General features: G+C 47.1%; 2 protein-coding genes across 3 annotated transcripts; both read left to right on the top strand.

The window, feature by feature from the left end:
- Positions 1-1051: 1051 nt before the first annotated feature.
- Positions 1052-4543, top strand: PFDN5 (prefoldin subunit 5). 2 transcript variants are annotated; one of them, XM_081596105.1, is made up of 6 exons: positions 1052-1132; positions 1339-1441; positions 1749-1780; positions 2889-2963; positions 3052-3157; positions 4341-4543. In XM_081596105.1, exons 1-6 carry the CDS (start codon positions 1061-1063, stop codon positions 4415-4417), a joined length of 465 nt encoding a protein of 154 aa, XP_081452231.1. In that variant the 5' UTR covers positions 1052-1060; the 3' UTR covers positions 4418-4543. The 2 variants fall into 2 exon arrangements, with proteins under 2 accessions (XP_081452231.1, XP_081452232.1); XM_081596106.1 differs by lacking the exons at positions 1339-1441; positions 1749-1780.
- Positions 4544-4805: 262 nt separating this feature from the next.
- Positions 4806-13001, top strand: MYG1 (MYG1 exonuclease). Its single transcript, XM_081596091.1, has 7 exons — positions 4806-5052; positions 5225-5337; positions 7891-8050; positions 11921-12073; positions 12213-12335; positions 12453-12634; positions 12787-13001. The coding sequence occupies exons 1-7, from the start codon at positions 4837-4839 to the stop codon at positions 12983-12985; spliced, it is 1146 nt and encodes a 381-aa protein (XP_081452217.1). The 5' UTR covers positions 4806-4836; the 3' UTR covers positions 12986-13001.
- Positions 13002-13201: the final 200 nt, after the last annotated feature.

Here is a 13201-nt window from a genome sequence, read left to right as displayed (position 1 = left end):
AATCCCTGGGTCTGGAAGATTCCCCCAGAGAAGGAAATGGCAACCCACTCCAGTATTCTTGCCTGGAGGAGCCTAGCGGGCTACAGTCCATGGGATCGCAAAGAGTTGGAGATGACTGAACAACTAACACACACACACACATTGGGAAGTTTTGCTACTCACGTATGGTTTTCCTCTCCCCAACTAGATTGTTAAGCTCAGAACTATGTGTCTTACATTTATGTATCCTTCACTTCTAGCACATGGTAAAACACTGTGTTGATTAATAAAGCTACTGCTGTACTCTTTGGTTAATAACGTGCCTCCTTCCTGTTCTCTCAACCGCCAGACTCTGGCTTCATCTGCGCGAGGCATCCCTTTCAAAATGCTACTGTCCCCCCTGTCCCTTGCTCCTTGAACTTCCCAGGCTTCTTCCTTGCCTATTGTCACCAAGTTTATACCACCGCTGTGGTTATGGTGTATCTGGGCGTCTGTGCTGGGTCTTCGTTGCTGCGCGGGCTTTCTCTAGTGGCAGGGAGTGGAGGCTATACTTCATAGTGGGCGTGTAGGCTTATTTCGGTGGCTTCTCTTGTTGCCGAGCACAGGCTTTAGGCGCCCAGGCTTCAGTAGCTGCTCCTTGTGGGGGCTGTGCTCAGCAATTGCCGCACAAGGGGCTTTGTTGATCCTTGGCATGTAGGATCTTCCTGGACCAGGGATGAAACCCGTTTCCCTTGCATTGGCAGGCGGATTCTTAACCACTGGAACACCAGGGAAGTCCCATGGCCTGAGTAAGACTGTTTCTTGAGCATAAGAATCCTGTTCGTTAGAACTTGATTATGCGAGGTTTGGGATATTTTGTGAAAAGAAAACGCCTCAATCCTTTCTATTGCAAGGGGAGTCAAGCAGAAGATTCCGCACACCCCGCCCCGCCCCGTCGCGAGCTTCCCTCTCCTCTGGGTTGAAGGACCATAGAGATGTCTAGCGCTGCGAGGCCTCCAAGCGTAGCCATCGAGATACGCAGAGGACGGCTAGAGCGTTGCTCTCCCGGCGGGTTTCCGCTTCATAAGCCCTCCTTCCCAACATGGCGCAGTCGGTTAACATCACGGAGCTGAATCTGCCGCAACTAGAAATGCTCAAGAACCAGCTGGACCAGGTGGGGATGGGCTCTGAAAACACCCCTTTCCCGCCTCACTTCCCTTCCCCCCCAACGCGTACTTCCTTGCCCCCCATTCCTCCCTTCTTGGGGAGAATTCCCTCCCCAGGCGAAACCCGCACCCCGTCCCAGGACCCGCCCCTTCTCTGGCGGTGCCCGCTTCTCCCGCGAGCCCCCACCCCGACCCTCATTCCTGTTCTCTGTAGGAAGTGGAGTTCTTGTCCACGTCCATTGCCCAGCTCAAGGTGGTTCAGACCAAGTATGTGGAAGCCAAGGACTGCCTGAACGTCCTGAAGAAAAACAACGAGGGTACGGGGTAGGCGTGCGAAGGGAACCTGGGAGATGCGGCGAGCCGGCTTCTCTCTTCCCGCCTCCTAATCCAGTTTTCTTACCTGAGACGAGAGAGCAGTCCATTACGTATTGTATACCGCTGCAGAAGCCCTTTGTATGTTGCTTATCTAGAGTTGAAATGTCCAGGACATTTTTCTGCTCCTGTTACCCTTGTTTTCGTCCTTTTCATATAGTTTTGGGCGCCGTGCCGTTTTGAAACTCCTTTAACGTCTAAAAGTTGGAGCTGCCAACCTTCCCCACATGTGTGTCTTAATTGCTTTCACAGGGAAAGAATTACTTGTCCCACTGACGAGTTCTGTATCCTTTCCTCAGGAACCTCTTCCCTGCCCTCTCGTTTTCTCCCTCACACCTAACCTTCAAAAAAGAGCGGGAGATTTTGATTATTCCAGAGTGCCTAGATGAGACTGCTATTAACACAAGCTTAGCTTTGCTGTCTAACCTAAGGCCAGCATCTAACTAATGCTTCGTGAGCACCCAGGTGTATGTGTTTAGAATTAAGGTGTGATTATTTCCCTTTGCTCTTTGAGGATATAACCTAGTAGGGAGGTAGAACTGGCGGTTTATGTTTTTACTATAACTTAGAAAACATAAACAACAGAAGAATAGAGGATATGGAAACAAAGGGGTTGGTTCTGTTTATTAATCCTCAATTTCAGTTTAATTATGGCTCTTACCACTAACTGTTTTTACTAAGAAAACTGGATTGCATCTTACCTGTTGAATGTTTTACTTGAGTGAGCAAGTTATGGCAATAGGGCATGCATAAACTACCTGAGAATGGACAGGCTTGAAAAGGAAACACAGGAATAGCGTAGTTGGGATTACTTAAATAATGAACATTAAATCCGTCAGGAATTAGCTAATTCATGTTTGGGAGTGTTAAAGAGAAAGTGAGGCTGGCTTTTCACTCTACTACCAACAGCAGCAGGAAAAAATCATCCTGTTAGTTCTGTCATTCTAATGATCTATCTATCATTCTAATTGCTCTAATATCTAGTCTTTCTGGAAGGAATTAATGGTAAGAATTGTAAGAACTGCTTGCAGGATGGCAGATGGAATCAGGGCAAGATCAGCACATGTGATTTTTCTCCATAAGGAACCTACTTCCCTGTCTCTCCTTATGTGGAGTTTGTAGGCCTTCAGATGTGCCTTGTAGCTTATTTCTTTTAAATTTTTGTTTATTTATTTTTTTTGACTCCGTCCCATGGCTTGTGAGATCTTACGTTCCCCTACCAGGGATTGAACCCAAGCCCCAGCAGTGAAAGCAGTGACTCCTAGCACTGGACCTCCAGGGAATTCCTGCCTCCTTTTTAGAAAAGGAGGGTGTTGGGAGGTCAAGCTGAACTAGCTGACAGGGAATCATGACTCTTACTGGGCTAGTTTTCCCTTAACCCTTGCTTCTCAGATGTATGTCCCGGGGAAGCTACATGATGTGGAACATGTGCTTATCGATGTGGGAACTGGCTACTATGTAGAGAAGGTGAGTGGAAGGGAACATAAGAATCCATCTCTGAGGGGGAGAGCTAGTGTGCAGAATGGGTTACCTCTCATTCACTCTGACCTTGCAGACAGCTGAGGATGCCAAGGACTTCTTCAAGAGGAAGATAGACTTCCTTACCAAGCAAATGGAGAAAATCCAGCCAGCTCTGCAGGAGAAGCACGCCATGAAACAGGGTAACCTTGGCCTTGGCCACCTCTTCAGACCCTTTCTACCTCCGTAATAACAAATATGGATTGCAGTGTGAACCATGGGAGGGAGTATCCCCTTTGCTGGATTAAAACTGTAGTTTTCTTTTTGGTGTCTTGATGCATTACTCCTTAGATTCTGTGTCTAACATATCCACTGCCTTTGGTGCTTGAGAAATTTAGAGAAAGGAAATCATGTGTTTTTGTGTTTCAGGTCCTATTTAATGGGGATGGAATGAGGGAGCAGGTGCATGTAAATGAACACACAGCAAAGAAATATAGCCATAACTAGCCAACTACTAGCAGTTGAAGCCCTGGCTGCATATTAGAATCACCCAGATAGTTTAAAAAGAAAACCTGGGCCTCTCCAAACCAGCTACAGTTGACCCTTGAACAATGTGGGAGTTAGGGGTGCCAAACCTTGGTGAAATGGAAGAAAATGTGCATATAATTTATAGTCTGCCCCTCTGTATCCTCGGTTTCAAGTTTGCAGATTCAACCAATTGTAGATCATGTAGTATGGTAGTATTTAGTATTGGGGAAAAAAAAGACATGTAAGTGGACCCACACAGTTCAAACGGGTATTGTTCAAGGATCAACTGTGAATCAGTAGGGTGAGATTCCAGAGAACAGTGCTTGTTTGTTTATTTAAAGCTCCCTGTGTGATATACAGTCAGGATTAAGAACCACTGTTCTAAAGGCAAACATCTTTTCCACATTATTATTTTATGGGTATATCTGACTCATTTGAAACTGTATTTTATTCATTTTTATATCCCAGTGGTTCTCATATGAGCTTCCCTGGTGGCTCAGATGGTAAAGAATCCACTTGGTAATACGGGAGACCTGGGTTCAACCCCTGGGTTGGGAAGAGCCCCTGGAGAAGGAAATGGCAACCCACTTCAGTATTCTTGCCTGGAGAATCCCCATAGACAGAGGAACCGGGTAGGCTCCTGTCCATGGGGTTGCCAAGAGTCAGACACGACTGAGCGACTTTCACATCTCATATTATTGACAATTTAGATTCTAAATTGGTGTTGTGTTTGCCTTCTGCAGTGAATCTCTGTGTTGAAAGTTAATTGACTGTAGTAGTATACCTGTCAATTTTCCTTAACCCTGGACTCGCCCCTTTAGCTCCTGCCCAGGGTCTGACGCTGCTTTTATTCCACAGCTGTCATGGAGATGATGAGCCAGAAGATTCAGCAGCTCACAACCCTGGGAGCAGCTCAGGCTACCGCCAAGGCCTGAGAGCTTGTTTCAGAAATGGGGCAGAGCGTGCCTGCTTCTGGGGCCTGGGACTTTGTGGACGTGGTTTCCTGGAATGGGGGAAGAAGAGGGTCTGTGTTTAATGATAATAAAGGAGCCAGCTAGGCAGAGTGGTGGTCTTTTCTTGCATAAGACAAGGGACTGGTGATGAGGTGGGAGGGCGGTGGTGAGAGGGTGTGCCCCTGCCTGGAGCCTGATAAGCAGGAGTGATGCAGTGTTCATCTTGGGGCCTCCACTTGGGAATCGGCGAGAAGGAACTGGAATCGGAATTCAATGCTGGGCGACCTAGCCTGCTTTGCGCGGCCCCCGTTGCCATAGGAACAACTGGCAGCCGGAAGTGGGGCTGCTCAGGCGCTTCCCCTTCCGGGTCGGCGCCCTTAACTCCTCGTGGAGAAAGCTGCATGGGCCACCGCGTCCTGCGCGGTTTCCTACGTGTACTGTTCCTGCCGCCACCCCTCCGGAGCCCGAATCTCAAGCTCAGTCTGGAGCCCGTCCCATCTTCCAAACGACCCCGCAGCCACCTCATGGCCCCACCCCGAATCGGGACGCACAACGGCACCTTCCACTGCGATGAGGCGCTGGCGTGCGCGTTGCTGCGCCTCCTGCCGGAGTACCGGGTAGGTACAGGCCGCGCAAACTGACCCAGGGGCTGCCGTCAAATCTCCCGAGTGGACCGCGTCCTCCTAAAGGTGTCCTGCCCGAGTACCCCTCTCCCTTCCTCTGCTCCTTGGGAGCCCAACAGTAATCCCCTACCCCTGACAACCCCCTCACTTCCTGTGTTCCCTGCAGGATGCAGAGATTGTTCGGACCCGAGACCCCGAGAAACTGGCTGCTTGTGACATCGTGGTAGACGTGGGTGGCGAGTATGACCCTCAGAGACACCGATATGACCATCACCAGAGGTGAGTACTCACTACCATTTCTTTAATTTTTTTGACTTCAACTCCTCAGTGCCCCAGGCCACTGCCGTGGTTCTTGTCAGCGAAGGGAACCGCCTCATCCTTGAGCCCCATGGGATTACTGTCTCCCATGCTTCCAGTGCTCCACCTACTCTGCACCCATCTAGTTGGCTTTGTGCTTCCCTCTGCCTTGGCCTCCCTTGGTCACCCCTGGGGCCCCTCCCGATTCACTTCCTTCTTTGGCTCAGTCAGGCTTTTCTCCCAGGAGCCTTATCATTACCCCACTGAATACCCCAGCAGGGATTAATCCATTCATGTGCCCTTGCTACCCTACCTCAGACTGCTGGGCCCACAGGATTGTAGTAGGTGGTGATAGTTCAGGTGTGTGTTGTCTTCTATGTCACTGACACTTTACCCCTGGGAAATTGTTCTTGTCCACAGAGAGGCCAGAATCTATAGTACCTCTCCAATCCTTTTCCCTCTCCTCAAGCCCCTGCCTCATCAAACTTTCTCAGTGAGTGATTCTGTTTCTTTTCTTTAAAAAGAAATTGAGCTTTTCCTGCGTGTGCCTCCTCGGTTTCTCACTCCTGAATCAACTCCCTCTTTCCAATTCAGGAAACCCTTCTGTTTGCCCCTTTTCCAATGTATCACTTCCTGCTCTGGGACTCCGTATCTCAGCGTTTCTACTTGCCTGAAGAAAGAAACTCTGCTTACGGATCTCCCATCTTGAAAACAAGGGACTGAAAAAAACCCAAAACCCCCTCCCTCACATACACCACGCTGTTTAAAGTGGTTATCTCTGGGGTATCATGAGGACGTTTTAGATCTGTTTCTTTCTTTCTCTCTCTCCTTCCCTCCCTATCTTTCTCTTTTTTATTTAAGTATACATATGACTTTTCATAAGTGATGTGGGGAGGGAATGCTCCCAGTGTGTACAACCTAATCTCACCCTCACTTCTCAAGCACTCTTCAAAAGAAGAGCTGACCCTGGCTCCACATTTCTTTCAGTTCATCCCATTTATCTATCCTATCATTCATTCAGCCGGGTCTTTTCCAATCTCTCTACTGGAAATGCTGGTGGAAAGGGCACCAATGCCAAACTTTCAATGCCAAACTCAGGTTGCTGGTTGAGGGTTAACTGACTGACCTGTCACCTTAACCCTCTCACCTTAACTGACCTGTTTGTGGCACTTGACGTAATTGACTGCTTCCTTTTTTGCTGATGGTTTTATATACTTTTTAAAAAATTGTGCCATATTTGACATGTAAAACAATATATTTAATATTTCTGGAATATAAAACATAAAATGAACACCCATGAACCGATCTCCCAAAGAAATAGACCATTACCATTATCTTAGCACCTGTACCTCTGTGCCTTTTTCCCATCCCATTCCCTACCTCCCCCAAGAGTAAGCAACATCCTGAATTTTGTGTTCATCATGGCCTTGCTTGCTCTTGTGTACAGTTTAGCATGTATGTCTTATCTGTTTGCATCAACTATTTATTTAGTTTTGCTTCTTCCTGAATCTTTTCTGGGACATTATTGCTATTGGTCTTTATATCTTATGAGTATTTCATAGGTATTTTTGTGTTTACTTAATATTTAATAACAAAAATCATTAGAACGAAAAAATGAGCTTCCTTGGTGATTCTGATGGACTGGTATTTAGAAATTACAGCTGTGGTTTCTACTATTCTAACAACTGTCATACCATTTCTGTACCCTCTGTCCCAAGGCTGTTCAAATCCCTGCCTTCCTCACTCACCTGGAACATTGCAGGTGATCTTGTGTCTTTTCTCCATGCTGGCTGGCACAGTGCTATTTCTGACATGCTCTGGCCTGCTTAAAGTCTCTCAGTGGCTCCTCCTTACCTACAGATAAACTTCAAACTCTGAAGTGTAACATTCAAGGCCTGCCCTGGTCCTGCTCCTGCTTTATCTTTTGCCTCTCATTCCTCATCCCAAGCTGCTTTCTTGCAGTTCCATGGATACCTTTCTCTTAGGCATTATACATGTTGTTCCCTCTACTTGGAATCCCTTTTCTCTTCCCCTTTTATGTGTCTGGCAAACTCCCGCTAATTCATCTTCCAAGAATGATTCTCCTGAGCCCTTTCCTCTCCCTCCCCCTTTGCTTGTTTATAACTAGCTGGAGCATTCCTTTGGTTGTTCATGCGAGCTTGCGTGGGGGTGTGTGTGTGGCCATGTGTGTCCGTGTGTCCCTGTCCATCCGCCTTAGGAAGATAAACTTGAAGGCAGGGACAGAGTTTTAGTTTTTTTCATCTCTAATGTTTACAACAAAGTCTGGGCATGTTGTAAGCACTGAGTTAATCCTTGTCAAATGACATCTGAGCCACCAGGGAAGCCCGATGGATGCATGGGGACTCCAAACTCAAGTCCGTGTTAATCCCTGAGGACAAGCCAAAGCCTCCCTAGCCGGGCCCTCTCCCAGTTCCCGTGGTATTCCCCAGCCTCCCCACTGCACTGTGCCTACAGTGCACACACTGTGAGTGAACTGGGGCGGTTGGCGTCAGCCCCACCTCCTGTGCTCCTCAGGTCTTTCACAGAGACCATGAGCTCCCTCTCCCCTGGGAAGCCGTGGCAGACCAAGCTGAGCAGTGCGGGACTCATCTATCTGCACTTCGGGCACAAGCTGCTGGCCCAGTTGCTGGGCACTAGCGAAGAGGACGGCATGGTGGGCATCCTCTATGACAAGGTGGGGACCCAAGGACAGAGATGCCCCCCACGTGCATCTCCACCATGTGGGCTAGACTGACACTCAAGACCACGCTCAGGTCAGGGTTCCTGACCCGCACTGGCCCACCGCCCTCTCGCTCAGTCAAGCCCGTCTTCTCACAGGGGCATGGGTAATCTTTCCTGCCTCCATTCTAGGGTGGTTGTGAGACATGGATGAGGTAATGTATGGGGAAGGGCTTTGAAAACTGTAAAGCATGCCCTGACACACATAAAACAATTGTTCAACAACTTGGTAGTAGACCAGGCTGCTTATGTTTGGCAGCATGTGACTAAGGTGCTGGCTGCCCTGAAGATGGAGGGCAGCGTGTCTCAGGCACCGCTGTTTTCAAAGGTACAGTGAGTTGGGAAACTGGGAAGGGTTTGATTATGAAAACCTCTTCAGGTTCCACCAGCGCCCCCTGCAGGCAGTTCAGCAGGTGCCTGTGGTTGGGGAAGCAACAGGGGCTAGTGGCCCTGGCATGCATGCTGGATCCATGATTCTGAGGTCACCTACTTGACCCTGCTCCTGTGAAGTTCACAAGTCAAACTTCAGATGCAGTCAACTCTGTTTTTCACAGATGGGGTGTTGAGTTCAGTTCTCTATCCTGGCTTGTCTGTCTCCTCTATGACACAGCATTAGTGTGATCCAAAAAAGTTGAATAATGTGAATGTTTAAATTGGAGCTTCCGGAATAGGTTTTAGACTGCCTGGGTCAGTTTTCCCTTCTACTGCTGAGGGGTTTCAGTTGTTTCTAGTGTACTACATAGTGATTCACAATTTTTAAAGATTATACTCCACTTACAGTTATAGAATATTGGCTATATTCCATGTGCTATAAAATATTTTCTTGTAGCTTGTTTATTTTAAGCATGTTCTCTTTTTTTTTTCAATGTTTACTTATTTAATTTTTTTGGCTGTGCTGGGTCTTAGTTGTGGCATGTGGGATCTAGTTCCCCAACCAGGAATAGAACCCAGACCCCCTGCATTGGGAGCTTGGAGTCTTGGCCACTGGATGACCAGGGATGTGCTTATTTATTTTACACATAGTAGTTCGTACCTCTTAACCCCACCCCATCTTGCTCCTCCTCTCTTCCCTCTTCCCATTGGTAGTCACTAATTTGTTCCGTGAGTTTGTTTCTTTTTTGTTATATTCACTAGTTTTTTAGATTCCACATATAACTGATATCATACAGTATTTGTCTTTCTGTGACTTATTTTACTAAACATAATACCCTACAAGTCCATCCATGTTGTCGCAAATGGCAAATTTTCATTATTTTTTTCATTTTATGGCTAAGTCATATTCTGTTGTATACTATATCTTCTTTATCCACTCATCTGTTGATGGACACTTAGGTTGCTTTCATACCTTGACTATTGCAAATAATGCTGCTGTGAACATTGAGGTGCATATATCTTTTTTAATTAGTATTTTTGTTTTTTTTCAGATAAATACCAAGGAGTAGAATTGTTGGGTCATATGATAGTTCTATTTTTAACTCCTTGAGGAACTTCCATATTGTTTTCCACAGTGACTGCACTAATCTACATTCCCACCAACAGTGTACAAGGGTTCCCTTTTCTCCACATCCTCACCAGCATGTGTTCCTTGTGGTATTTTTGATGATAGCCATTCTGACAAGTGTGAGGTAATATCTCAGTTGTGGTTTTAATTTGCATTTCTCTGATAATCAGTAATGTTGATGGCCTTTTGGCCATCTGTATATCTTCTCTGAGAATATCCAGTTCTGCCTATTTTTCAATTGGGTTGTTTGGTTTTGATGTTAAGTTATATGAGCTGTTTTGTGTTTTTGGTTTGTTTTTTTTTAGTATTCATTATTTATTTATTTGGCTGTGGCATGTGGGATCTTAGTTCCCTGACCAGGGATTGAACCCGGGCCCTTTGTACTGTAAGTACAGAATCTTAGTCATTGGACCACCAGGGAAGTCCAAGCTGTTTGTATGTTTTGGATATTAAAATGACACCCGTGAAAAGACAGCCTTCAGAATGGGAGAAAATAATAGCAAATGAAGCAACAGACAAACAATTAATCTCAAAAATATACAAGCAACTCCTCCAGCTCAATTCCAGAAAAATAAACGACCCAATCAAAAAATGGGCCAAAGAACTAAACAGACATTTCTCCAAAGAAGACATACAGATGGCTAACAAACACATGAAAAGATGCTCAACATCACTCATTATTAGAGAAATGCAAATCAAAACCACAGTGAGGTACCATTTCACACCAGTCAGGATGGCTGCTATCCAAAAGTCTACAAGCAATAAATGCTGGAGAGGGTGTGGAGAAAAGGGAACCCTCTTACACTGTTGGTGGGAATGCAAACTAGTACAGCCACTATGGAGAACAGTGTGGAGATTCCTTAAAAAACTGGGAATAGAACTGCCATATGACCCAGCAATCTCACTACTGGGCATACACACCGAGGAAACCATAACTGAAAGAGACGCGTGTACCCCAGTGTTCATCGCAGCACTGTTTACGACAGCCAGGACATGGAAGCAACCTAGATGTCCATCAGCAGACGAATGGATAAGGAAGCTGTGGTACATATACACAATGGAATATTACTCAGCCATTAAAAAAAAAATACTTGAATCGGTTCTATTGAGATGGATGAAACTGGAGCCTATTATACAGAGTGAAATAAGCCAGAAAGAAAAACACCAATACAGTATACTAATGCATATATATGGAATTTGAAAGATGGTAACGATAACCCTATATGCGAGACAGAATAAGAGACACAGATGCATAGAACAGTCTTATGGACTCTGAGGGAGAAGGTGAGGGTGGGACGTTCTGGGAGAATAGCATTGAAACATGTATATTATCATATGTGAAACAGAACACCATTCCATGTTCGATGCATGAGACAAATGCTCAGGGCTGGGGCAATGGGATGACCCAGAGGGATGGGATGGGGAGGGAGGTGGGAGGGGGGTCCAGGAAGGGGAACATATATAAACCCATGGCTGATTCATGTCAATGTATGGCAAAAACTACTACAATATTGTAAAGTAATTAGCCCCCAACTAAAATAAATAAATTTATTTAAAAATAAAATAAAACAAAATAAAATGACACCCAAGTTTTAACTGAGCTTCGGGTTGGGGGTTCAGACCATTTGGTGCTGGGCACAGAGGAGTTTCTTTTCCAGCTCTCCCTGAGTAGCACTTTTTCTACATACCACAGATGTGTCTAAATGTAGGCCTATTTTGTAAGGCAATTTAAATACTGATATCCCATGTCCTTTTCTGCCCCCAGATTCTTGAGGCATCCTACCATTTCTTTAGGTTCAGGAGATGCCATGTGGTACATCATGGGCTTCCCTGGGACCACATTCCAGCCCTTGATGTCTAGTACTCATCTTCTCCCACTTGATGGGTGTGCTTGACCAGACCCTCCTGTAGCTGATTAAGTGGATCAGTGAATAGCCTACTCAGCCCACCTGGAGATTTACCTGCCCACAGCCATGAGGATCCACCCCACAGAGCCTGTCATGGAACTCAAGACCTTCCTTGTTCAGAACACAGCAGCCCCTTCCCCACACATGCTGGCTTTGGCTCAGGCTTTGAGCTGTAGTGGAGTGAGCATTGGATCAGAAATCAGGTGATCTGCATTCACCCCCCAGCGCTGTATGCTTTCTGCCTTTTAGGAAGTTGCTGAACTCCCCAATTCCCCCTCTCGTCGTCCAAGTAATGTTGGGAGATCCTTGCAGGATCCTTATGAAGATGAAAGACTGTATATGCATACATTTTGAGATCTATAAATCTTTATGCAAATAGTCAGTGCCCTCCAGAGCCTTTCTCCTACTGCTGCCTTAGATGTACGAAAACTTCGTGGAGGAGGTGGATGCGGTAGACAATGGGATTTCCCAGTGGGAGGAGGGAGAGCCTCGGTACCTGCTGACCACCACGCTGAGTGCCAGGGTTTCTCGGCTTAATCCCACCTGGAACCAGCCCAACCAAGACACGGAGGTAAGGAGGGCCTGGGGAGACGAGACTGAGGTTTTCACACCTGACTGTGTGAAAACCAGGGGAGGAAGTGAGCAGGCTTAGCCTGTTGAGCCCTAGCAGAGTTAGAAGTTCGGGCCAGCATCATGGTTCTCATTCCCAGGCTGGGTTCAAGCGTGCAATGGACCTGGTTCGAGAAGAGTTTCTGCAAAGACTAGATTTCTACCAGAACAGCTGGCTGCCAGCTCGGGCCCTGGTGGAAGAGGCCCTCGCGAAGAGGTTCCAGGTATGGGCCTGGGAGAAGGCACTGTGGCCCTGGTTAGTGAGTGCTGGCAGGCTGCTGGCCTGCTGGGGCTCATGCTCCTACCCTGAGCCTTCTGTCCTGGCTCCACTTCCTTTTCAGGTGGACCCAAGTGGGGAGATAATAGAACTGGCCAAGGGTGGCTGCCCCTGGAAGGAGCACCTCTATCAGCTGGAATTGGGGCTGTCCCCTGCAGGGACCATCGCCTTTGTTATTTACACAGACCAGGCTGGACAGTGGCGGGTACAGTGTGTGCCTAAGGAGCCCCATTCGTTCCAGAGCAGGTGAGGGCCTAGGGGTCCACCCTGCAGCCCTTCAGGCATGTTTCAACCCCATCAGAGGAGGCAGCCACTAACCTAGGCCTCTGCTCCCCCTCTCCCTGTTCCTCACGACCTCCATTTGCCTTCACCAACTCCCCCTTTCTGCTCACTCATAGGCTGCCCCTGCTAGAGCCATGGCGGGGTCTTCGGGATGAGGCCCTGGACCAGATCAGTGGAATTCCTGGCTGCGTCTTTGTCCATGCCAGCGGCTTCATTGGTGGGCACCGTACCCGAGAGGGTGCCCTGAGCATGGCCCGTGCCACCTTGGCCCAGCACCCAGCACCTACGCCTGCCCCAGATCCCCTAGTCCAATAAAACTTCTTCCATCTCATACTGACTAAATGTTCTATTACTGCCCTGCATCATGCTGGGAGCTTGGTTAAATTTGGGGAAAATGCAACATCTATTATGTGCCAGAGCTGGTGCTAGGTATTTTCTCAGTTTTGCTTTCAAATCATTTGTAAACTATCCAGTTCTTAAGGGTAAATAACGACCAGATTCACAAGGAGTGACTAAAAAATGAAAGAGCCA

This window comes from Giraffa tippelskirchi, chromosome 4 (assembly GCF_054371585.1).
Source record: "Giraffa tippelskirchi isolate mGirTip1 chromosome 4, T2T-mGirTip1v1.2.pri, whole genome shotgun sequence".
Classification (NCBI taxonomy): Eukaryota; Metazoa; Chordata; class Mammalia; order Artiodactyla; family Giraffidae; genus Giraffa; species Giraffa tippelskirchi.
Note: the sequence above shows the minus strand (reverse complement) of the source record. Positions and strands in the feature narration are given on the sequence as shown.

Excerpts from the sequence above, each read along its gene's own strand:
- PFDN5 (XM_081596105.1), top strand. The coding sequence starts at position 1,061 with ATGGCGCAGTCGGTTAACATCACGGAGCTGAATCTGCCGCAACTAGAA. Across the intron at positions 1,781-2,888 it reads TTGTCCCACTGACGAGTTCT|ATGTATGTCCCGGGGAAGCT; the intron begins GTATCCTTTCCT and ends CTTGCTTCTCAG. Across the intron at positions 3,158-4,340 it reads GAAGCACGCCATGAAACAGG|CTGTCATGGAGATGATGAGC; the intron begins GTAACCTTGGCC and ends TTTATTCCACAG.
- MYG1 (XM_081596091.1), top strand. The coding sequence starts at position 4,837 with ATGGGCCACCGCGTCCTGCGCGGTTTCCTACGTGTACTGTTCCTGCCG. Across the intron at positions 5,338-7,890 it reads CGATATGACCATCACCAGAG|GTCTTTCACAGAGACCATGA; the intron begins GTGAGTACTCAC and ends TGTGCTCCTCAG. Across the intron at positions 8,051-11,920 it reads TGGGCATCCTCTATGACAAG|ATGTACGAAAACTTCGTGGA; the intron begins GTGGGGACCCAA and ends CTGCTGCCTTAG.